Source organism: Onychostoma macrolepis, chromosome 07 (assembly GCF_012432095.1).
Source record: "Onychostoma macrolepis isolate SWU-2019 chromosome 07, ASM1243209v1, whole genome shotgun sequence".
In the NCBI taxonomy this organism is placed as follows: Eukaryota; Metazoa; Chordata; class Actinopteri; order Cypriniformes; family Cyprinidae; genus Onychostoma; species Onychostoma macrolepis.
In genome coordinates, this window is record NC_081161.1 from 13,802,082 (window position 1) to 13,828,277 (window position 26,196).

A 26,196-nucleotide genomic window follows, 5' to 3' on the forward strand; every position below is an offset into this window, starting at 1 on the left:
TTACTTCGTTTTTCATACAGATGTCTTTATTGCACCATTTTCACAAAACAGTAAATTGAACCAATGTTAACAAATCTGGCACTAATACAGCTGTATAAACCCTGGTACTCTGTAAACCCTACAACTGCTTAACAGAATTCATTGTAAATTAGGTACACTATAAATTTCTTATACTGTGCAAAGTATCTACATCAAGTCTAACAAAGTAACCTTTCAAAAACAACTCGCAACATTCCACCAAACCGAACAATGTAGCACTATGAACAGCTGTGTCAGAAATCTAGTACATTTAGAGAAATCTAGGACATTTAGTACAAGAGAGATTTTTTAGCTTTAGCTGTTCTGTCACTAATGTTGAAAGTATGTGGATCACTGTCTAGTGATCAATAGGCTTTTGGGTGGAAAGTCTTTTAGCAAGAGAGTGTAACTTAAGAGAAACTTATATGGCATTGTGCAGGTTCCCAAAGCCTCAGTCATATAAGTAAATTCTCTGAATATCATGCACTTAAGTAACAAAATCTTCTTAATTGACTCTTATTAGCAGGGGGCACATTAGACCAAAAGTATAGATCACAGCATAAAACGTACCATAATGTCAAGCCAAATGTGATGTAATGCAGCCTATGTAGTAAGTGCGTATATGTATGCTTTGCACTTTGCTAGTGTCCTTGTTTACATTATTGTTATATTAGAGTGGTTAACACCACCAGCTGTAACCAAACAGCCAGATTCTTTCACACACACACACACACACACACACACACACACACACACTGGTTTCCATGTTTTATGGGGACATTTCATAGGCGTAATGTTTTTATACTGTACAAACTGTGTTTTCTATCTCGTTACACTAAACCTACCCCTCCCACTTTCTGCATTTTTACACTTTCAAAAAATATAATTCTGTATGATTTATTAGCTGTCTTCCTCATAGGGACAAAACGTCCTCACAAGGTCAAAATTACTGGTATTACTATCCTGGTGAAAACATTTGGTCCCCATAGCACAGTGAATACCAGGTACACACAGACATACACAAACACTTTGAATTCTCACAGACCTTTCAAATCAAGGCATTGGGCATTTCCAGTTTTTGCAACAGATTTTGCAAAATTTAACTGATTCTCTGAAGACTGTAGTCATTCTCTGTGTCCATAGAGCTGCTGTGTCCTGAGGAAGGGTATATATCACGCTTCAACAGGCGATTGGCCACCGTTACCAAGACCTTCTTGTACTGCTGCCGCAGGAGGGAGTAGGCAAAGGGATCTGAAGCTGCCTTGCTGTATGTTAAACACTTGCTGACAATACCCCAGTACCGATTGACATCTACAAAGGGAAGCAGCTCAGTCAACCTTGGAAACAGAGATGAATCCATTAACATCATAGCTGACAACATCCAGGCAAGAGACACATAAAAACATAATTTAGTAATTATTTACCATGACTTCTTAATCAATTAATATATTTTGTGTGCTAAACACTTGCAAAACTGATTATGAAGTTAATTATAGGGCAAGATGGTTGTAGATGCCCCCAGCCACCATAATTGTTTCTCTTGTCATGTGTCCTGTCTCTCATTGGTTGGTTCTTGTCATGTGATTGTTTCGTATATATATAGCCCTCATGTAGCCTTTGTCTCTTGTCGTGTATTGATGTTGTAACCTGCTGTCGGTGAGTCTAGTTTATTTATGCCAAGTCAAGTCTGTTCATGTCAAGTCTGTTCATGCCAAGTCAAGTCTGTTCAAGTCTTTTTGGATTATGTTTTGTCTTTGTTGTAAATAAAAGCTGCACTTGGGTTCATCACTATGCTCGCCTCAGTGGACTCTCGTTAGAGAAAGACTGCTTTATAAATAATCTTCCTGACTTATCTCAGTTCCTCAGCATAACCAATAGCTCAGAACAACTTGATGATGTAACAGAAACTATGGACTCTCTATTTTCTAGCACTTTAGATACAGTTGCTCCTTTACACTTAAGGAAGATTAAGGAAAAGAGTCCAACACCGTGGTATAATGAGCACACTCTGGCCTTAAAGAGAGTAGCCTGGAAAATGGAGCGCAGCTGGAGAAAACAAAATTAGAGGTATTTCGTATTGCTTGGCGGGAAAATACTCTCTCCTACAGGAAAGCCTTAAAAACTGCTAGATCTGCTTACTTTAAGTCTCTTTTAGAAGAAAACAATCACAACCCCTCGTATTTATTCAATACAGTGGCTAAATTAACAAAAAATATAACATCAGCAGGTGCAGACATTACCCAGCAGCACAGTACTAAATACTTTATGAACTACTTTACTTCCAAGATCGAAACTTTTAGAGATAAAATTGTAACCATGCAGCTTTCAGCCACAGTATCACATCAGATAGTACGCTATAGATCCCCTGAGGAACAAATCCACTCATTCTCTTCTATTGCAAATTAAGAATTGTATAAACTTGTTAAATCATCTAAACCAACAACCTGTATGTTAGACCCTGTTCCATCTAAGCTCCTAAAAGAGGTGCTTCCAGAAGTAATAGATCCTCTTCTGAATATTATTAACTCATCATTGTCATTAGGATATGTCCCAAAAACCTTCAAACTGGCTGTTATTAAGCCTCTCATTAAAAAAACACAACTTGACTCCAAAGAATTAATTAATTACAGACCAATCTCGAATCTCCCTTTTCTGTCAAAGATATTAGAAAAGGTAGTATCATCACAACTATGTTCCTTCTTAGAGAAAAATTATATATGTGAGGATTTCCAGTCAGGTTTTAGACCATATCATAGTACTGAGACTGCTCTCATTAGAGTTACAAATGACCTGCTTTCATCATCTGAACATGGTTGTATCTCTCTATTAGTGATACTGGATCTTAGGGCCGCGTTTGACATTATTGACCACAACATTCTTTTAAATAGACCAGAAAATCATGTTAGCATTAGAGGAAGTGCACTGGCATGGTTCAAATCGTACTTATCTGACTGCCATCAATTCGTGGCAGTAAATTAAGAGGTATCATAACAATCACAAGTGCAGTATGGAGTACCTCAAGGCTCAGTACTAGGGCCATTATTTTTCACGCTTTACATGTTACCCTTGGGAGATATCATTAGGAAACATGGTGTTAGCTTTCACTGTTATGCTGATGATACTCAGCTCTATATTTCTTTGTGACCTGATGAAACTTACCAATTTGCAAAACTAACGGAATGTATAGTTGATATCAAAAACTGGATGACTAGCAATTTCTTACAAGCCTGGTAATACCAAACTCTGCTACTTCGCTTTGCTTCGTAGAGAGAGTCTGGAAGGGCATAATTGACAAGCGTTTACTTTCTCGTGGGCGGGCGCTTGTCTGAAGTTTAAAATCATTTGGTGTACCCGTAAGCCAATCACATAACGGTTGGTTATGACGTATGTTAATCGCCGGCTCAGCCGCCTTGAACTTATGCTGTAAACACAGGTATGCGGCGAAAACAAAACCATCAAGAGAAATACCGGAGAGAAGATGGCTGCGAACGACTTTGGCAGATTATGTGAAGTAAATCTACGCATCCACAATTATCGCCTTGCCGGACTTTGGCCTCCCCAGTTTCTCGCTGATGATCAGTAACAGTTGATAAATTAAACTTTTCCCAAAACCTGTTGGGAGTAGGGCCACAACATCACCTCCATTCAAAATGCGAACCAAACAATCTTCTTGTTCGGGCTTCAGTTGGCAAATGCCGGGAATATTCTCCACAACAGAGCTAACGGCATCCCGTGTCTCCATGTCCGCTGTTGTTTCAGATTTTCCTAACATTAACCTAAACTACAATCTTAAATTCGGCTCTCAGCCCGCCCTCTGTTCGTTGATTGGCCCGGCTGCTGCGGAGCTGGAGATAAACCGGGAGATGGTCTGCTATGTCAGACTGAGTACAGGAGCGAAATTAAATTGAGCGGAAGTACAGAAACATTAATTAATGCGTTCATAACCTCGAGGCTAGATTATTGTAATGCTTTATTGGGTGGTTGATCTGCATGTTTAATAAACAAACTCCAGCTGGTTCAAAATGCAGCAGCTAGAGTTCTTACTAGAACCAGGAAGTATGACCACATTAGCCCGGTTCCGTCAACACTGCACTGACTCCCTATTAAACATCGTATACATTTTAAGATCTTGCTAATTACCTATAAGGCCCTGAATGGTTTGGCATCTCAGTATTTGAGTGAGCTCTTATCGCATTATAGTCCTTCACGTCCGCTGCGATCTCAAAACTCTGGCCATTTGATAATACCTAGAATATCAAAATCGTTTTCCTATTTAGCGCCCAAACTCTGGAACAATCTACATAACACTGTTCGGGAAGCAGACTCTGTCAGTTTAAATCTAGATTAAAGACCCATCTCTTTAACCTGGCTTACACATAATACACTATCGCATTTCTATAATTCAGATCCGTTAAAGGATTGTTAGGCTGCATTAATTAGGTCAACCGGAACCGGGAACACCTGATGTACTTGTTACATCGTTAGAAGAATGGCATCTACACTAATATTAGTCTGTTTCTTTCTTATTCCAAGGTCACCGTAGCCACCAGATCCAGACTGTATCCAGATCAGATGGACACTGCAGCCACCCGGATCCAGTCCGTATCCGGATCAGATGGTGGATCAGCACCTAGAGATGACCTCTACAGCCCTGAACGTCAGCGGAGACCAGGACATCTAAATGAGCCCCAGAGGCTGATCCCCAGTGAAGACCCTGGGTGCATCCGAAATCGCATACTTCCCTACTATATACTATGCGAAAAACAGTATGCGAGGCGAGTAGTATGTCCGAATTCATAGTATTTGAAAAACAGTAGGCGAGAAGTACCCAGATGACCAACTGCTTCCACCCAAATTCTGTAGTAGGCAAACGATGGATGCTTTACTATCCCATGAGGCCGCGGGAGAGGAGGCGTCATATTCGAAAAAAGGTGGAAAACCGCGACGCGGCTATCTTCAAGTATAGGTACCTCAGGGAAAAACGTTGTTCATTGTGGTTAACTTGTACTTGTTTAACATCATCCAAGTAAACGACTGACTTGTTGAGGGATTAACAAACAGATTAAATGATTTTGTGAATTGGGTGTAAATAGATCTTTAATCATTACCGATCAGATGGAGTTACATTAACCTAAATGTAGTACATCAGCTTGTTAACGCTGCTTTCTTTAAATAGACGGTTCTTTAAGTAATTTAATGGGAAAATTACAAAACTTAAGGGAATTAAAGCGATTTTATTTATTTTACCATGCTGATATTTTGAGAGAATTTTTTTTGTTTTTTTTTATACATAGGAAACTACTGTTAATAATTGCCTCAGCTTGTCAATGTAGCATTGATAGATTGATCATGAATAATCACAAATGTTTAAATACTGTTTTTATGTTATAGGGACTGATGAACACACCTCTCATCCAGTGTAGTGTGGGTAGTGTAATGAAGCCCTCTTCACTGAAAAGCATAATGATGCAATCAAAGGGTTTAAGGTATACAAACGAATATTAATCTTAACTCCACACTCTTTTTACATTTATGTAAGGATCTACATTGATTTATGCTTCTTTTTTTTTTTTTTTAGTGAGTATTATTATAACATTAATATGCAGGTGTTTACAGTAGCTATATTTTGTCAGTTGCAAAGTGCTTAATATGGCTTTGCATAACTATTTTTAAAGCACTTGTGTGCACACTGATTTTGTAGCAGTTTCCAGCACTTTTTAAACATGCAAAATGTTCACAACTGAAGAATGTTGTCTTGAGAATGGGTGCCACACTTTAGAGAAATACCCATACACCACAAGTCAAATGTATTTATTTTCTTTCTTTCTTTTATATATTTATTTATTTAACTTTTGCATAAAGTACTATAATAGAGATTAAAGTAACACCAAAAGGAAAAAAAAAAAAACATTTTTATGATATTGTCAGGCTAATGAACTTCATCAGCTTCAGTTAGGTAACTTTCACAGACAGGTTTCAAAAAACTTAAAATACATAAATATAACTTCAAAACAATATCAATGTTTTCTTCTCTGCATGTGTACAAGATAAGGACTTTAAATTTGGGTAGCAAAAATGAATGGGGAAAAAGTGGAAATCCGACATTTACCCCAGGATTTAAATAATAAATTTGTCAAATTAAGTTCAAATAAATGTTGCTAGAATTTTCTTTATAAAGCCTGCAAGAAGCCCTGAAAATGCTTACACAGATGCAGTGCACCTCTAACTACTGATACTGAACTTAATGCATCACAATACACACACCTACAAATTAACTAACTTACACAAGCTTAAACGATAGCATTATGGGAACATGAACTGATTTGCAGAGTCTAATTTTCCTGCAGGTGGATACAGGCGGCCAGTGTAAACAGGGCTGTTCTTCAGCACCCTGGCATTGTGCGCAGACCTGGGATACCCAACAAAGATATCGAGGAACTTCCCCTGGCGGTCAGAGACGGCCTGCAGCTGAATGAAACAGCTTCCGGTCAAAATAGTGTTGGGCGTCGCTGGTGGTTCAATTCGGATGTGACACACATCTATTGTTCCAGCTGTCACATGGACAGCTGGAGACCCACCTAGCTGCAAAACCTGCTCCCACTGCCACCAGGTCATCAGCAGAGGGGAAAGCAATCAGCCTCCTCAAAATCCTGATGACTGCCCTGCTCATTCTTAGCACAATGTCATGCTCAGAGGACTTGGGATGTCGAAGGCCACCCTGTATGATGCTGCTCTCAGTCTGTTAATATGTATATAGTTTGTTTTAAGATTATAATTTGAATAGGTGACACATTTTTGCTGATTTATATATATATACACATATACCGTGGGTACGGAAAGTATTCAGACCCCCTTAAATTTTTCACTCTTTGTTATATTGCAGCCATTTGCTAAAATCATTTAAGTTCATTTTTTTTCCCTCAATGTACACACAGCACCCCATATTGACAGAAAAACACAGAATTGTTGACATTTTTGCAGATTTATTAAAAAAGAAAAACTGAAATATCACATGGTCCTAAGTATTCAGACCCTTTGCTCAGTATTTAGTAGAAGCACCCTTTTGATCGAATACAGCCATGAGTCTTTTTGGGAAAAATGCAACAAGTTTTTCACACCTGGATTTGGGGATCCTCTGCCATTCCTCCTTGCAGATCCCCTCCAGTTCTGTCAGGTCGGATGGTAAACGTTGGTGGACAGCCATTTTTAGGTCTCTCCAGAGATGCTCAATTGGGTTTAAGTCAGGGCTCTGGCTGGGCCATTCAAGAACAGTCACGGAGTTGTTGTGAAGCCACTCCTTCGTTATTTTAGCTGTGTGCTTAGGGTCATTGTCTTGTTGGAAGGTAAACCTTCGGCTCAGTCTGAGGTCCTGAGCACTCTGGAGAAGGTTTTCATCCAGGATATCGTACTTGGCCGCATTCATCTTTCCCTCGATTGCAACCAGTCGTCCTGTCCCTGCAGCTGAAAAACACCCCCACAGCATGATGCTGCCACCACCATGCTTCACTGTTGGGACTGTATTGGACAGGTGATGAGCAGTGCCTGGTTTTCTCCACACATACCGCTTAGAATTAAGGCCAAGAGAATCAGACCAGAGAATCATATTCAGGTGTTTTTTAGCAAACTCCATGCGGGCTTTCATGTGTCTTGCACTGAGGAGAGGCTTCCGTCGGGCCACTCTGCCATAAAGCCCCGACTGGTGGAGGGCTGCAGTGATGGTTGACTTTCTACAACTTTCTCCCATCTCCCGACTGCATCTCTGGAGCTCAGCCACAGTGATCTTTGGGTTCTTCTTTACCTCTCTCACCAAGGCTCTTCTCCCCCGATAGCTCAGTTTGGCTGGACGGCCAGCTCTATGAAGGGTTCTGGTCGTTCCAAACATCTTCCATTTAAGGATTATGGAGGCCACTGTGCTCTTAGGAACCTTAAGTGCAGCAGAAATTTTTTTGTAACCTTGGCCAGATCTGTGCCTTGCCACAATTCTGTCTCTGAGCTCTTCAGGCAGTTCCTTTGACCTCATGATTCTCATTTGCTCTGACATGCACTGTGAGCTGTAAGGTCTTATATAGACAGGTGTGTGGCTTTCCTAATCAAGTCCAATCAGTATAATCAAACACAGCTGGACTCAAATGAAGGTGTAGAACCATCTCAAGGATGATCAGAAGAAATGGACAGCACCTGAGTTAAATATATGAGTGTCACAGCAAAGGGGCTGAATACGGACCATGTGATATTTCAGTTTTTCTTTTTAATAAATCTGCAAAAATGTCAACAATTCTGTGTTTTCTGTCAATATGGGGTGCTGTGTGTACATTAATGAGAAAAAAAAAGAACTTAAATGATTTTAGCAAATGGCTGCAATATAACAAAGAGTGAACAATTTAAGGGGGTCTGAATACTTTCCGTACCCACTGTATATATATATGTTGTTTGTAATGAATATATTATGTATTTATTTGTATATGTATTTATATAATTATGTATTTTTAGATTTATATCAGCATCTGTCATTCTGGCTGTGACTTTTTTATTTTGAGGTGAAATTTACTAGACAAATAGGTGATACTTATTATGTTTTGTTTTACGTTATGTATTGTTTATACATAGTGTGTGTGTATTCAAGTTTATTAATTTTTTCATGTTCCTTTTGTTTCTCCTGTGTATTTTTACTTGCATTATTACTTCCTTGCTCAAAATCAGCCTCTGTCATTCTGTTCACAGCTGCAGCTGCTTTTATTCTGAGGTCAAATTTACTAGCTAAATATATATTTAATAAATGGTTTACAAGCTGTCGACGAAGATCTGAGAGCTGTTGAGCCAAATGACGTTAAAACGCAAATGAAAGCGGTAAGAATTTAAATCATTAACGATGTTCGCGCAGTGAAGTGGGCTCTTTAAATTTTTGCGCTGTTGTGAAGACGCATGACACGTGATAACATCAACATGGCGGATGTAGTACGTCCAAATTCCATTCATACTACCCATATTCATACTATAGCTGTGTCCCAAAGCTAAGTGTACACACTTCGGAGTGCGCATTTTAAGTGCGAATGCGTCACACCGACACTACTGAGACTGTCCCAATGAAGTGCGATTGCATCACAGCGTCACGACGTAAACTGTTCCAATCCAGAATGCGCACTCCGAAGACCGCATTCCAAGGCCGATTGCGTCACCGCGGCGCGACGAAAGCTCCCGTAATTTGAAAGCGACTTCAAATGCGCCCTCCGTTTCCCAGGAAAATGAAGTGTACATCTATGGACACTTCGCACTCTACCATATCCCAGAATCACTTGCGCGCAGATGACGACGGTGTTCATATTCAAAGAACACAGCGGATTTTATTTGTTTTGCAAAAGCTTTACAGTTTTGAATGATATCTTGCATCTTTATAACCAACCAGCTTTGGTATAGCCATATCACGCTGGCGCCTCACGCGCACAAAGACACAACATATTTTTGTGACATTGCAGCCAGTTCATTATCAAAATAAAATACAGTTAAAGGAATGTATAAAAGGTTAGTGCCCCGTTGTCCAATCTGTTGCGTTCAGCGTGACCACCGCCTCACTGTGCTGATATAGCCGATGTGAAGGATGATGTTTTACGTCGATGAAAGTACAAAGTCTATAATAAATAATATTTTAGCATCCAGATACGTCGCGAATATGGAAACATTTGGATTCGTGCCATCAGTTTCACCTTTAATTTGTTTTTGGATTGACTTTTTATAGTATAGGCCAGGGCTCCTCAAATCTGGATCCACTTTCCTGCAGAGTTTAGCTGTAACTCTAATCAAACACACCTGAACATGCTAATCAATGTCTTCAGTATCATTAGAAAATCACAGACAGGTGAGTTTGATCAGGGTTGGAGCTAAACTCTGCAGTGGATTGGACCTCCAGGGTAAGATTTGAGGAAGCCTGGTATAGGCTATCCTTAAGTTTAGAGGATTTGTTGTGGAGAGAAACTAATAACTGTGTTTATAATGTTTGTAAACATTTTGATTTACTGCCATTTTAGCCTACATAATTTCTGAATGTAATAGTAAAATGCGACGCGACTACATGTTGTTGTTGTTTTTTTTTCTCAAAATGCAATTTTATGCAAGTAGCGTTTTTTTTAACAATGCAGCAAACGTTTTTAAATATCTTTTAAAAATACTTTAATGTCTTTAAAGCATTAATAGATTTTTTTTTCTTTTGTTTAGTAGCCTACATTTAGGCAAATCTAGAAAAGATGATGCTGGCTGTGACTAAGCACAGCGGGTATTATGTCTATGGTTAAGATGCCATCTCTTCTTGTTTTTTTCTTTTTCTTTTTGTGTAAAGAAAACACTGTACTTTATTATTATAGCAAAAGACAATTAAATAAATAAAAAATAAAAATAACGATATTAACCGTTATTTTTTCTATTCGAACCGGTTTCGGAACGGTAATAATAGAAGAACACAGGAACAGAAACGTTAAAATATGATTCTGCTCGGAGTGAACCGATTTTTTTTTTTTCTCCCCTTTTTCAGGCCCTGCTGTCAGGGCCTCCCCGCTCAGCCAAAAACCATTAAAAAACCTGTCCAGCGCTGGCACATTCAGCTTTATCCTGAGTATAGGGTCTGGTCTGATTTAGGGAAAGAAGGAAAATAAACATTGTTCATAGCTATGACAAAGTAATTAGTAAAAGAAATATTGAGGTACTTTAGTGAACTACATTGGGGGAAAACTACTATATATATATATATATATTATATTTAAATCCTTAGTTAAAGGGATAGTTCACCCAAAAAATGAAAATTCCAAACCTGGAACAACTTGAGGGTGAGTAAATGATTACAGAATTATCATTTTTGGATGAACTATCCTTGAAGTAAAATTATTATTTTGCATACTCTAATATACTTAAGGTATATTGATGTGCAGTAAAAGTAAAAGTAAAAGTAAAGGTATACAGTATTGTTCTGAAAAAATAATTTGTCAGGATGGTTTGGCATTAATATTACTGATGCATACTGTGTATGTTGCATTTGACTTAAGAATATGATAAGGTTGTTAAATTTAAAGTTACCTACTTCATAAACTGTTGGGTAGTTTAATCCACAACAATGCATCATGTTGTAAAATACCACATTTTTGTAGTGTTATTGTCCTGTGAGGAAAAACAAAACAAAAACGTATTACTTCACATTTGTACGAGAATACCTAACGAATGTACTTCCTTACAGTCCACCACTGATTATTTTGAAAATGAAAATAACATTTCTTGACATAAAATTGACAAATTGTAACTATATCAAAGGGTGCATGTGAAGAAATCGGACCGGCCATACAGGGCACTGTTCAGCTGTCACAGCTGCCGCTGAACAATGCATAATTTGTTTTTTTATTTATTCAGTTTTATTTTTATGTTTACTTAATTGCCTAAAATCAGGGTTGCAAACCTTTCGAAATATGTTCACCATGGTCAAGACAATAAACTATTATAAAATCGCACATTGGTAACATATCAGTCAGCATTTGAACTGCTATATATGCTTGTGCATGATTTTGTATTTTTTCATATGTATCATTACATTATTCAAGTCAGTTCAAACGCAATGCCAGCATTAAAAGTTGTAATCCAGCAAGGACGCAGCAAAACAATAAAATTTACCCGACCACGGTTTTGGCTAAGCCTATGAGGTACATCACCCGGCGCCGCCGGGGGTGAAACGCACCTACCATCTCCTCCAGTAAAATATAAAATATAAAAATAAATATGTGCAATGCTGGCTCCATAACTTTTTTTAAACGACCTGTCAGGATGGCAGCTCTCATCTCGCACCGTTGCTACGCAACAGGAGCCGCAATGGGGAACACCTGGTGGCGCAAATAGGAAATCCTGCGAAGGCGGAGTGTCTCATGCACTTTGGAGGGTCCTTCGTGCACTTCTTAGGCGTGGCCTTTCGAAGTCCGTACACTCCGAAGTGTGTACACTTAGCTTAGGGACACAGCTTATGGGTGTTTCTCAAACGGAAGGCTGCATCCTACAAAGGTTGCATATCTCGGCTGCCACGTCATCAAACGTCGCTGAAGGCCATCTCAATCGGAAGGATCCTTGGAAGACAGCCTTCATTTCGCATCCCTCTTTCAGCTGAATTTGAAGGATGCATGGGATGTATCCTCCGCAACCTTCAATCACCCACACTCCTTTGTACCCATTCCATTTCATGAAAATAAACTGACGAAAAACGAGTCAGTACTGAGCTTGTCTGAATTTATTATGAAATCTAAGACAAAAATAATGTTTTTGGACATGAAAGGATAGATGTTATCTTTTGTTTTGGTGTAAATTACTTACTAAATGCTAAACTGCCAATAATTTATGCCACAGGGAGATCATAGATGGCGGTTTTTCATTGTATTGCATTAATAGAAAGCCAAATAATATAAAGATTTGTAATACAAAGGTTTTTTTCCAAAACTAAGTTTTATTAGTGTTTTTGTGCCATGACGGTAAGGGCGGGAACATATGTGACGTAGCCACGCGCACTTACTAGAGCGTCTCATTCTAGCCTTTATGCCAATGAGGAGTCTAGCCTACAAGACTCTGAAGGACTGAACTAGGAAGTAAGTCTATGGGTGAGACTATGGGTTCATTAGCCGCTATAGGTAAATAACGAGGAGAATAACAACGTGCAGTAAATGGTAAAACTGTTTGCACTACAAACCAGTGTGTTCATAATTAAGGTAATACAGTAAAATAATATGATAAGACACACTAATTTTCAATAGCAAGCAGAAAAACGAACTGTTTTGTACAGCTAAAAATAGCTGGACGCTGATGAGACCAGAAGCTAGACCCATAGAATTTACAAATGGCCGCGCCCCTTTTTTACATCAAGAAAAAGGTGGATAGAAGGTACTTTTTTAACGGTCGATAAGTACGTTCAAAGTCTATAGAATACCCAAGACGTGTCACTGGTATAGTTTTGAATTGGGAAAAATGCAACGCTCAATATGGCCGCAGGAAGCCCCGCCTTCTGAATGAAAGAGCCAATCACTAATCGGTAAAGTCAGCGCGTCACTGCAGCTGCCCTTAGAAGTCCCGGTTGCTATAGAAACAGTCAGCGTTCTGAGACCTGCGTTTAGGACTGCGCATGCGCACTGGCTGATCTAGCCTGAAAAATAAGCTTTTTATAATGCTATTTGAGCAAAAGAAACAACATTTATGATACAGTTGTTGTCAGATTTCTTTGGTGATTTCAAATATGAAATTTAATCATAAGCTTAGTCAACAGTTTTGGAGAATTTGATGTTTCCCCATTCAAAGAGATAGGAGCTGCACTTGGATGCCCGCTATAGGACCCAAGCTCTTGAGGATGTGGAGCTTGGGGAAGGACTGAAAAGACTGATTGCCAGTGTGGAGGATCCACCTCTGATGTCGGTGCGAGCGGCTGGCATCCCAGTGGTCTCTACATTTTCAAGCCTCACAGCCTCAACACCTTCAAGCTCGGCGAGCATGCCATGGTCTACTGCACTGCCTGTGATTTCGGTAGCCATCCTGAGTGTTTGCGCTGCACACTGCACTCCAGAGGCCTCTCCTGTCCACGAGTCTTCCCCAGAGGTGGCGGCATCCGCTGCAGAACCTCCAGAGGTAGCGGCTTCCACTGCAGAACCTCCCAAGGCGGCGGCGTCCACTTCTGAACTCTGTCCTATCACGGACAAGGAGGCCGTTCACGAACTCACAGTCTGTTTTATCACGGCCAAGGAGGCCGTCAATGAACTCTCTGCCTGTCCTGTCACGGCCAAGGAGGCCATTCAAGAACTCTCTGCCTGCTCTGTCACAGTCAAGTGGTCTATCCATGTCTCTGCTCCGTCATGGCTCCCTGCTCTGCGTTCTCCGCCATGGATTCCTGCTCTGCCTGCTCCGCCATGGCTCCATGGATCTGATCCATGGCCCAGGTCCTCCATTGTCCCACTGTCTGCCACTGCTCCACGGCCTAGGTCCGTCATTGCTCTACAGTTCCTCCATTCCGTCAGGTGCCGTCCTTAGAGGGGGGGAGGGGGGCATGCTTCCTTGCCTTCATCTATTTCTGCCTTGTGTATGTGTCATGTTCTCATTGGTTGTCTTAGTCATGTGTCCTGACTCTCATTGGTTGGTTCTTGTCATGTGACCTGTATTGTTTGGTATATGGCCCTCATGTAGCCTTTGTCTCTTGTCGTGTATTGATGTTGTAACCTGCTGTTGGTGAGTCTAGTTTTTTTTATGACAAGTCAGGTCTGTTGATGTCAAGTCTGTTCAAGTCTTTTTGGATTATGTTTTGTCTTTATGTAATGTTTCATTACTATGCTTGCCTCAGTGGACTCTCGTTACAGCATTTTTTTTTTTACTGGGATTCTACTTTGTCACCATTTATTCAACCGTTCAACTAAATTGTCTAAATTAAATTAAAAATAAAATAGCTGTATTTAAGTAGGCTATTCACGCAAACATAATCTGTTATGTCTTAACCCTCATTCATCCCTCCCGAACCTGTAATAAAAGTGTCCCTCGTGGGTCAAAATGACCCGGAGACCGTCAATGTTACACTTTTTTTTGTTCAGTCCAAAAAAAATTTTTTTTGGCTATTTTTTTAATTATTCTAATTATTTATGTAGGTTTTGTTATGAGTTTTGGTGATTTTTTAAAAAATTTATTCCTTAAATTCCAGAATTTTTTTATGAAAATTAGCATATTTGCATACATTTTTTCACCAAGAAAACAAAAACAAACAAAGACACAATTTCTACTTTAAACATCATTATCCATCAGGAACTAGGCCATCAGGCTGTTTAAAATGACAAAAAACTGAATTTATAGTTTCAGCCACTAGATGGGCCTATTGAACCCTATAGAGATTCTCAACTGAGCTCAAAATGTGAAATCTTGAAAACTACACCAACTTGAGGCTTCATTTAGCTTTCAGATTTATATCAAGGCTTTCAGATATATATATAAAAACATTTAAAAATGATTATTTTGTAAAAAAAAAAAAAAAAACTTATACTGGATTTTAATCCAAACATATGCAAATCCATAACCTTTCATAAATATGTAATAAATATAAAAGATAAATGTAAAAATACAAATACGATATCAAATTATTGGTCTTCACCTCATCACTCAAATTTAACCGTTTTTGGTCAAAAAAAAAGTCAAAATGATATTCATTTCCCAGCAGAAACATTATTTATGTTATAATGTATGTCTATGGGAGTGTGTGTACCAGTGTGTGTGTGTGTGCCTGTGTGTATGGATATGTGAGTTTTTTCTGCATTGTGGACATTCTGCCCTTCATTTGAGAATGCATCTTTCCTGGATTGTGTCAGATTTTGTATGGTAAAAAAAATCCACAAAAAAAAAAAAAAAATGCTGTTTTTTTTTTGGACATTCCATTGATTCCTATGGGCGGGTCAAATTCCTATGGCTGGGTTACATTTTTTTACTTTTTTTATTACACCAACATAAAATCATCGAATTGACTCTTTGTGTGTGTGAGCAAGTGTGACAAAATTCAATTAAAAAAATCCGCCTTTTTTTCATGAATTCTAGTCTTGTTTGGCTCCGGGACACTTTTGTTACTTTTATTTTCATGCCCACTTAACATCTTCGTGTTCCCGGTGCAAGTGCGACAAAAATCCTGAAGTCTTGGATCATAACAATCAACGCTCGATTTTTAAAAAATCTTTGAAAATCAGTTTCGGAGGGAGGGAGGGAGGGTTAAGTGAACATTTGGGGAACTGTTGGGGAAAACATCTGATGTGTAGCATTATATTAGATCCGTGCATTTATGAATTCATTTAATGCATTAAGCCACATTAAGTGTTTTCCTCCCATAAGGAAAACGCTTAACACGTAATTAATTCTGGGCTCATATCTGCTTGTCTGTACATAGAATGATTTAGATGATTGGTATTTTTAAAGCACTGTTTTAATGCATATAAGCCACATTAAGCATTTTCCTTGTAATGTGTTTTTTTATGGGATGAAAACGCTTAACACATAATTAAAGACGTTGCTTTCTTATTCTGGACTCATATCTGCTTGTCTGTACATAGTGTGATTTATTAATAATTCTTATTGAGTTTGGTATTTTTTTAAAGGCAGTGGCTATTTGCACTAAGTGCAACACAGTTTTAATGCATTAAGTCACGTTAAGCGTTTACCTTTTCATTCTGGGCTCATCTGCTTGTCTGTTAATAGTTTGCTTAATAATGTGTTTACCGAGTTTGGCCTTTTTAAAAATGTTTTAAAACGTTAAGCATTTTAGAATGTCCCGTAGGACTAAGACATGTAGACCGTTTGTCTCAATGATAATCTAACAATAAAAGAAAAGATCGCTGCTCTTGATTGAACTGCTTTTGTAGTTTTAATAATCAATTTATTTGTAATGAACACACTGAAGTGATTTTTACATTTGATAATTTGTTTTTCTTGCTTGAATGTAAAATAAAAATAATGATTTTATTGTTAATGAACACTTCGTTTTTACTGTTTCAAAAAGTGGACCTAAAATTATTAAAAATCAGTTCCCCTAATCAGTTATCTGTCTCTTGAAAATATCCGACTGTATCTGTCATGAAAAGGCAATATCGAATGATCGCTGCATAAATAAAACCGAGGAGAGAGAAGAAAAATCCAGATCGTTCTTACAAGATTGTGAGGGAATCAACTGAGTGACAAAAAGTGTTTTGTGTTCCTGTAGCGCACAAGAGCTATTCTTAGAAAATTGTTTAGAAGATTTTTTTTTTCTTGTCTTGTTTTTCTTGTATCACGACTCAATTAAATGGCGTCATTTGGTCAATTTTTTACTTTTCGATAGCGAAATATTTATTCAAACAAGAAATTAAGTTCATAATGCACAATTAAACGTTATTCAGCGCTTCAACCCGCTTTGGGTCCACATTAGCCTTACTAATATATTTAGATCTGTGTATCATATTGTATGATAAACAACTCCTCCCAGATTATTCCATAGTGTTTAGGCTACAAGTTTAGGATTATTCCATAGTGTTTGGGGGTTAGGTTAGGTTAGGTTAGGTTTTTCAACTGGTTAGGTTTGTTTGGAAATTAAAGTGATTTCTATATTTTATCCATTCAAAAGACTACGAAAGCGATCCCAGTTCTGCATATAAACGTGGTTCGCTGCACAATGCCGTCTTTTGCCATTTAATACCTGCAGACTGCAGCCAATAGAAATGCTTCTCTATCGCTGCGCATCCTGCTCCTCACAGCACAGACCGTGAAAGCAGACTGCAGTTGTTGTCATTCATTGTAACAAACAAAGTGTAGAGACGATGTAAATAATATACTCAGTGTGCAGTGTAGAGAGCTTCATTCGTTAAAATGGAAGTTTGTGAGATAGCGATGAACCGAGGGTAACAGCTTTTTAATGATTATAGAGAGTTTGCAAATGTGAAACTATATTTATAGAAAAGTTTATACATTTTTGATTTTATACAAAAGTTAATATTAAGTGACTTACATTTTAGGAACACTGTTTTGCTCTATTTTGTCAACAAAAAATATAGTTAAAAAACAAAGTCACAGCTGAGCTTCTGCGCAAGTCTTTGACACTTCGTTTATGAATGAATCTTTGCTTTTGAACAAATCTAGTGAGTCAATGATTCAATGACCCATTCATAAAGAGAGTCACTTACTTCGTTGCTAAATGAATCAGCCATTTGAACGAATCAATTGAATGAATGATTCAGTGACAAAGACTTGTTGCCATCTACTGGCAGTTTCTGTTTCATATAAATTTATAAAAGTATAACTTGAGTCATTTAATTCATTGAAATTGATATATTTAAAACATTAATCTCATAACATTGTTATTATGAGATGCATTAATGCCACCTCTGAGACTTGTCAAAAATTTCTTAAATTCTATAAATACTCCTTAATGCCAACATTTGTGCTCTTCTGTGCTGTGCAAAGATGAATTATTGATGCTGATTTCATTTGACTGGAAACTTATTCTTCCTGATTGTTATTGTTATATCTTATTATTTTAATTGAATTTATTGTTTAGTTAATTTTTTCATAAAAGTTTATAAACCTAATTTTTTTTTTGGCACAAAAGATGACATACATTTAATAATGTTAGAAAAATGGCATTACAAAGGTTTAAAAAAAAAAAAAAAAAAAAAAAAACTTTAAGGAGTCAGATATCAATAGGAAGGCTAATTTCTGGGTCATTCCTGGGATTCGGTAATATTTCAGTCCCCCAGAGTTTCTAAAGTGGTGGTTCACCAAAATGAATTGTTAGAAGCTTTTCACAAAACTTTGGGATGCCCATTATAATTAATAAAAATAATTATTGCATTTTTATATTTTTAGCATAAAATAATGTCTTATATCTATCTTGAACCAAGCATTTTGTAATGTCCCTGAGTTTGTATTTAGAAAATTATTAACAAAATGTGCATAGTGTCTGTGATTTTTGGCAACAATGTAAGCATTTACTTGTGTTCCTTTCTTGTAAAAAACATTTTTCTAAAAAAAAAGGAAAATATTTGATAAAAAAACTTTAAAGTTATGTCTTTCAGTCTGAACTCAACCCCGTCACACTAACCATTCTTCGCCCATAATAATTTAACCTCCACTCATATGTGACTTCATTCAGGTCTCTTTAATAGTGGTGCAGAAAATGGTTAGTGGTATCATACTTTTTATTCATATTTTTGAGGCATGTTATGGTCAGGGAGGGTACTGTCAAGCTTAACAACTCAACCCCGTCATATAAAATTAAGATGGAAAATTATTAATTTTACAACATTTCATTTTATTCATAAGTATATACAATGTGTTTATTTTATTGCTGCCATATATGGTCTACTCTCCTATGCTACATGAGCAGCAGAGGCCATTTTGTGTGAAAAACCACAACCCCGTCACACTCAACTCCATCACAAATATACGTATTTCTCATTGTTACAGGGTTGTAAACTTGTGACAGGGTTGAGTTATTTGCTTCATTTATTAATAATTTTTATGAAAAAATATAAAATATTCATGGTTTCAGTAAATATATATACTCCAAAATCATGACAACTCATATTTTTGTTTTAAATAGATTTTTTTCACCATCTGACATGTTAAGGGCTAAAACAATAAAATTGTGGTTTTAGTTAAAATTTTAAATAAAAAAATATTTTTTACAAAAATAAAGAGACTGTAGACACAATTTGTGTATTTTTAGCTTCAGTCCTATAAAAATGTGAACATGATGATAAATGTTACATTTGTTATCATTAAATTGTTATCAGGGACATTAGAGCATTAGGTAGATGTTTGTTATATAACGATTTCTGTGTAAAATTCTTTTTAAACCAATCCCATTTTGTCCGTTATGGGGTTGAGAAAAAAAAAAAAAGCTGGAAAAAAACTCAAATTGATAAAAGATCTTTAATGCCTGAGGTGGGAAAATATGATATTTTGATATATTAAAATATGATGAATATTTTTTTGAGGTTTGATATGTGCCTAATGATGTGGGGTATTTAGAAGTTGAATCACATGTAGTTGAAAAACATGTATATTCCAAGTTGAAATGTTACGAATCCCAGGAATGACCCTCCCGTCATTGATCAGAAGGTCTGTTCCTAATTTTTTTTATTATTTATTTATTCATTTTTAAGTAGGAGCACTAGTGCTCCTGAAAAGAAATGTAAGCATAGAGTCCTCAAGAATGTAATATTAAAAACTAACTGCAAACGTTTTTGCAAAGTAATATGTGCAAATTCACACACAACGTATTTTTAATTTGGCCAGAGTTGCAGGTGCTTGTCTAAATATACAAGAAAGTTTAGAGAAAATATAAAATACGTTGTTAATAAATGTTATTATAGATTATAAAGTGTTTTATAATTAAATAAATCCGAAAGGTCATTTAAAATTACTATTATTAACCCCGCCCCGCCCCCTTTCCAAGCTAGGGTCCCCCCAGTGAATTCTGGCCATTTCCACCACTGGCTATACCAAATGCTTTGTAAAAATGTTTAGCTTAAAACAGTAGTCTACATACCTTGTGATGACATAAGGGGCGAAACAGATGATAAAAGAGCCAATGAAAATGCTAATCTTCTTAGTTGCGCGCTGTTTCCTCCTCTTTTGATCAGCAATACAGCGCTGTTTAACACTACAAAAGAGTTTTACAAAATGTTAATGACACTTGCGTTACAATGGGAAATTTTGCCCAAACATCCCTATGATCCTTACTGAAAATGAATGGTCATAAATACCTTGGATGAATATCTACCAGTAAGAAGAGGGTCTGCATGGTTATAATATCAATCCTCTTGCAGTGAAAGCGTGCAACTTTTAAAACCTTTAAGTATGTAACACACAATATCACGAGCGAGAGCATGAAGCTGGTGGCATGAAAGACGATGGTGAACGCAGTAAACTTAATCCGTGCGCTCTCCTTGCTCAAATGCAACGTGCAGGATGCGTAAATGGGACTGTAGTCAAACCAGGAGAAAAGCAGCGGAATGAGGGAGAATGTGAACGAGTGGAGCCACGAATAACACACCATGGCCAGCGCGTCCCGATAGCGCATTTTGCTTGAGTAACTCAACGGGAAAACCACGGCGATCCACCGGTCTATACTGAGTGCTGCCATGCTCAGCATGCTGTTGGCTGTAAGAAAGGTCTCCAGAAAGCTGAGCATGCGACAGAGGCGGTCCCCAAAAGGCTGCTGGTGATTTACAATCCCAACTAAAGTGGACGGCATGTTCAGCACAGAAATCAGTATGTTGCAAAACGACAAGTTCATGGTAAATACCCCTGGCACCTGGCGCCGTATTTCGCTGCTGTGAATTAAACATAGCAACACCAGTAAGTTCGACAAAAAAGAAACAATCACGATCACAACGATGAACAAAGCAAACAGAATTTCCACAAAGTCCATTTCTCACTTCAGAAGTTCCCTTGCGATGTATTTGCCCATCTTTTGTAGTGAATAAGATATCAACTGCATGATTCTTCGTCTGTTAGACACGCAGAGATAAAATAACTCCAGTCGTATCAGACACTCGGATGCGCTGTCCAGAGTTCTGAACCATAATCGCGCCTGCAGGTTTCCCTCTTTAGATTTGTAACAAAGCCATTTCTAATGAACATTTAGTGCACTGATATGACGGAATAAAACCTATCCAGTGTCCATCGTGATAGAGGCGCTCAGTCCCGCGCATCCCAAAGCTCGTGTTGGTAGAGCCCAGGGACTCACTCTGTACTGCTTTGTTCTTAGCTCATGCGCACAAGGGCAGTGACTGTGTGAGGTCGTTTTGTAGAAATTATGGGGGGGAAAATAAATTTAAAAAACCCTTAAAATCTTGTGGTTTCGCTTAATGAATATACTTTCGATACGACAAATTTCACAACGTCTTCTGGAAACCTATGCTCCAATTCTCCATCCAAGGGACCTTTTGGGAGTGGGTGCTCAAATGTATATAGCCCTATTACATTAACATATCGCAGTACGTTTCAACCGCGTTTTCAACACCTAACATAAAGTTAGATTTCAAGCTAGTCAGGGCGCACTAAACAGACCTTTGAGAACAGAAGTCGCGTTCGTCTAAGGTAACCATAGCAACAGTAAGCCAGGGCTGCCTTTCTCAGAAGCACCGTGAGCTAAGTTCATCATGGAGACACTGGTGGCCAGGGCCAGTTCTAGACATTAGGAGGCCCTAGGCAAAATTCATGCTGGTGGCCCCCACCCCTAATAAAAAGCACTTGAAACAAATATGATTCCTAACCTTTTTATTTATATAACATTTAATTTTAAATTTTGTATATTTTTACTTATACAGTACAAAAGTTTGGACACATTACTATTTTTAATGTTTTTGAAAAGTCTCTTATGTTCATCAAGCCTGGATTTATTTGATCAAAAATACAAAAAAAAAAACATAAATATATTAAATAAATATAAATATATATTTCTGTGATGCAAAGCTCAATTTTCATCAGCCATTACTCCAGTCTTCAGTGTCATATGATCCTACAGAAATCATTCTAATATGCTGATTTATTATTATGTTAGAAACAGTGCTTAATGTTTATTTTATAACCTGTGATCTTTTATAACAATATAAGTCTTTAATGTCACTTTTTTATTTAATTCATCCTTGCTGAATATTACTGTTTTTTTCTGTATTATTGGATAAATGCAAGCTTCATGAGCATAAATGTTTCTCTTGAAACCAGTACTGTATGTACATATTAATCAAACTTTATCTAAGCTAATCTCTTTTTTTTTGTTTAATGAGGATGTTATTGTTGTTATTATTTTGCTGTTTTATTCAATTTATTCACAGTTCCAGAATACCACTTCAGTAGATGAACATAAGTGCTTTTATCATTTTTTTCCTAGCTGGGTATGGGCAGGATTTACCCCTCCAATTTAATCAATATTGACTACAGATATTGTCATATTATTAATATCAATAATATGATATTATTTATTGCATTGTTACCTTAAATATGTATATATTAGTTACCTTAAAAAAAAAAAAAAAAAAAAAAAAAAAAAATATATATATATATATAAATGAATTAGAATGTCGTGGAAAAGTTAATTTATTTCAGTAATTCAACTCAAATTGTGAAACTCGTGTATTAAATAAATTCAATGCACACAGACTGAAGTAGTTTAAGTATTTGGTTCTTTTAATTGTGATGATTTTGGCTCACATTTAACAAAAACCCACAAATTCACGAATCTCAACAAATTAGAATACTTCATAAGACCAATAAAAAAAAAAACATTTTTAGTGAATTGTTGGCCTTCTGGAAAGTATGTTCATTTACTGCATATGCACTCAATACTTGGTAGGGGCTCCTTTTGCTTCAATTACTGCCTCAATTCGGCGTGGCATGGAGGTGATCAATTTGTGGCACTGCTGAGGTGGTATGGAAGCCCAGGTTTCTTTGACAGTGGCCTTCAGCTCATCTGCATTTTTTGGTCTCTTGTTTCTCATTTTCCTCTTGGTTCAGGTCTGGTGAGTTTGCTGGCCAGTCAAGCACACCAACACCATGGTCATGGTCATAACCAACTTTTGGTGCTTTTGGCAGTGTGGGCAGGTGCCAAATCCTGCTGGAAAGTGAAATCAGCATCTTTAAAAAGCTGGTCAGCAGAAGGAGGCATGAAATGCTCCAAAATTTCTTGGTAAACGGGTGCAGTGACTTTGGTTTTCAAAAAACACAATGGACCAACACCAGCAGATGACATTGCACCCCAAATCATCACAGACTGTGGAAACTTAACACTGGACTTCAAGCAACTTGGGCTATGAGCTTCCTCCAGACTCTAGGACCTTGGTTTCCAAATGAAATACAAAACTTGCTTTCATCTGAAAAGAGGACTTTGGACCACTGGGCAACAGTCCAGTTCTTCTTCTCCTTAGCCCAGGTAAGATGCCTCTGACGTTGTCTGTGGTTCAGGAGCGGCTTAACAAGAGGAATACGACAACTGTAGCCAATTTACTTGACACGTCTGTGTGTGGTGGCTCTTGATGCCTTGACCCCAGCCTCGGTCCATTCCTTGTGAAGTTCACCCAAATTCTTGAATTGATTTTGCTTGACAATCCTCATAAGGCTGCGGTTCTCTCGGTTGGTTGTGCATCTTTTTCTACCACACTTTTTCCTTCCACTCAACTTTCTGTTTACATGCTTGGATACAGCACTCTGTGAACAACCAGCTTCTTTGGCAATGAATGTTTGTGGCTTACCCTCCTTGTGAAGGGTGTCAATGATTGTCTTCTGGACAACTGTCAGATCAGCAGTCTTCCCCACACTGTAAAAAACGATCGTGATTTTAACGGTAAAAAACTGTGAAAAAGCTACGGTAAAAACCTGTTAAATGGTTAACGATAAGTTCTCCTACTATATACGGTGAAAAACTGTAATAGACATTTCAGACAATTTTACGGTGAAATACCGCTTTTGGAAGTGAAAAAGAATGTAAAATTTACAGGGAAAAACCATAAATTGCCGTTCCCAGAATTCCCTGCGTTGCATTTAAAATTTGGTTGAATTTGATGTTTTTTTCTTTGAAATAACTAGGTTTCTTCTTAGTTTTTTCTTATTAGTTATGTTTATTAGGGTTGTATGTTACATCTAATGTTGTTAAATTAATGTTTATTGCATATTTCAGTTTAATGAGTCTCACCATTATGGTGTTTAGTGCTTGTGTGAATGACACTGTGCACCTTCTATATATGTTATTATTTAAAAGCTGCTTGTGATGGGCTTTGGTTCATCATGTGACTTTCTCATCACCTTCTGCATTTGGTGATTATCAGTGTATTTTAAAGGTACAAAACAGATTTCAGTACTTCAATAGGTTGGTATATTAACATTATATCAGTTAATGAAATTACGGTATTTAACTGTAAATTTAAGTTAAAACTGTAAAACCTAAAACGTTGCTACCGTATATTTTATGGTAGAATTCTGGCAACCACTGCTGCTGTTTTTTTACCGTAAATTTTACGGCATTTTTTTTACAGTGCATGATTGTGTAGCCTAGTGAACCAAACTGAGAGACCATTTTGAAGGCTCAGGAAACCTTTGCAGGTGTTTTGAGTTGATTAGCTAATTGGCATGTCACCATATTCTAATTTGTTGAGAAAGTGAATTGGTGGGTTTTTGTTAAATGTGAGCCAAAATCATCACAATTAAAAGAACCAAAGACTTAAACTACTTCAGTCTGTGTGCATTGAATTTATTTAATACACAAGTTTCACAATTGGAGTTGAATTACTGAAATAAATTAACTTTTCCACGACATTCTAATTATACAATATATATATATATAATCAAGTGGAAGAGAAAGACTACTAAGCAGAAAAAAAATAAGTTATTTTCTAGTTAGTTGAAACTGAAATTATGTGTTATGTTAGAGCAGTAATCATCAACAGAATTTGCTTTTTGATTTTGAATACAAACTTCTTTGCTTTTACTTTTGTAGCTATTTTGCTAGTCAGCTCCTGACACGATGTTATTCATTGTACACACAAATTCAAAGCGTCGCGTCTGGGCGCGTCAACAGTGCTGCGCTTTTTTAAACTTGTAATAAAGCGGTGAATGATCTTTCCAGAAATGATGCTGATAGACAGAAATTAAGCGTTAAATTCTGGCAGATCACGTGAGTCAAGCTTGCATCAGCTGACTCTCAGCTGATCACATCTACCCATATGAATAAGACACAAGCACGGCATTCCTATATAAGCTCTATTCAGTATTATTCAGCAGCTTGTTCGCTTAGCAAATTACCCTCCTCCATCTCCAACTCCTCCTTTCACCACAGTCAGAACTTGGCTTTCTGATATTCCTTGTATGTAAAAGCAAATCGTGGAGACATTTTTATAGTCCACGATCAAAAATCGTCATATCGAACACCTCTGCCCTCGGCAGAAATCGCAGACCGGGGGCACCGGACCTTAAGGGCACTTTACCGTCGGACCTCAAAGGGGCAGGGGCTCGAGCCCCCCTGGCCCCCCCCTTGTGCACGCCACTGCTTTTCACAGTTCACAGCACCTGAAGGATGCATTCGTTACACAGACATTAAGAAGGTCAAGTAAAGATCAGTAAACCCTCTTGCCTGAATGACTATCGCCCAGTTGCCCTCACATCAACAGTCATGAAGGTTTTTGAGAGACTTTTAAAGAAACACATATGCTCCTCCATTCCTGCTACTTTGGACCCTCTTCAGTTTGCCTATCGCCCAAACAGGTCTACTGATGATGCTATCTGTCAGGTACTGCACTCTTCCCTCACACATATTGACAGCAAAAATGGTAACTATGTCAGGCTGCTATTCATTGACTATAGCTCAGCTTTCAACACTATAGTCCCCACCAAACTAGCTGTCAAACTCTCAGACCTCGGCCTAAACACCTCACTCTGTGACTGGATTCAAGACTTCCTCACCGGCAGACCACAAGTGGTGAAAGTAGGCCAGTTCACCTCCAACTCCATCACCCTGAACGTAGGAGCCCCGCAGGGCTGTGTCCTGAGTCCCCTGCTCTATTCTCTCTACACACACGACTGTGTATCCTCTCACAGCTCCACTTCCATTGTTAAATTTGCTGATGATACTGTGGTTCTGGGCCTCATTTCCAACAATGAGGAGACCGCATACTTGGGTGAGGTAGA

General features: G+C 37.8%; 1 protein-coding gene across 2 annotated transcripts; it reads right to left on the bottom strand.

The window, feature by feature from the left end:
- Positions 1–779: 779 nt before the first annotated feature.
- gpr78b (G protein-coupled receptor 78b) lies at positions 780–21,402 on the bottom strand. 2 transcript variants are annotated; one of them, XM_058783643.1, is made up of 4 exons: positions 20,955–21,402; positions 20,280–20,849; positions 20,063–20,176; positions 780–1,355 (listed from the first exon to the last, which is right to left on the bottom strand). In XM_058783643.1, the coding sequence occupies exons 1-4, from the start codon at positions 21,014–21,016 to the stop codon at positions 1,118–1,120; spliced, it is 984 nt and encodes a 327-aa protein (XP_058639626.1). In that variant the 5' UTR covers positions 21,017–21,402; the 3' UTR covers positions 780–1,117. The 2 variants fall into 2 exon arrangements, with proteins under 2 accessions (XP_058639626.1, XP_058639625.1); XM_058783642.1 differs by having other exon boundaries at positions 20,280–21,402.
- Between the last annotated feature and the right edge of the window lie 4,794 nt (positions 21,403–26,196).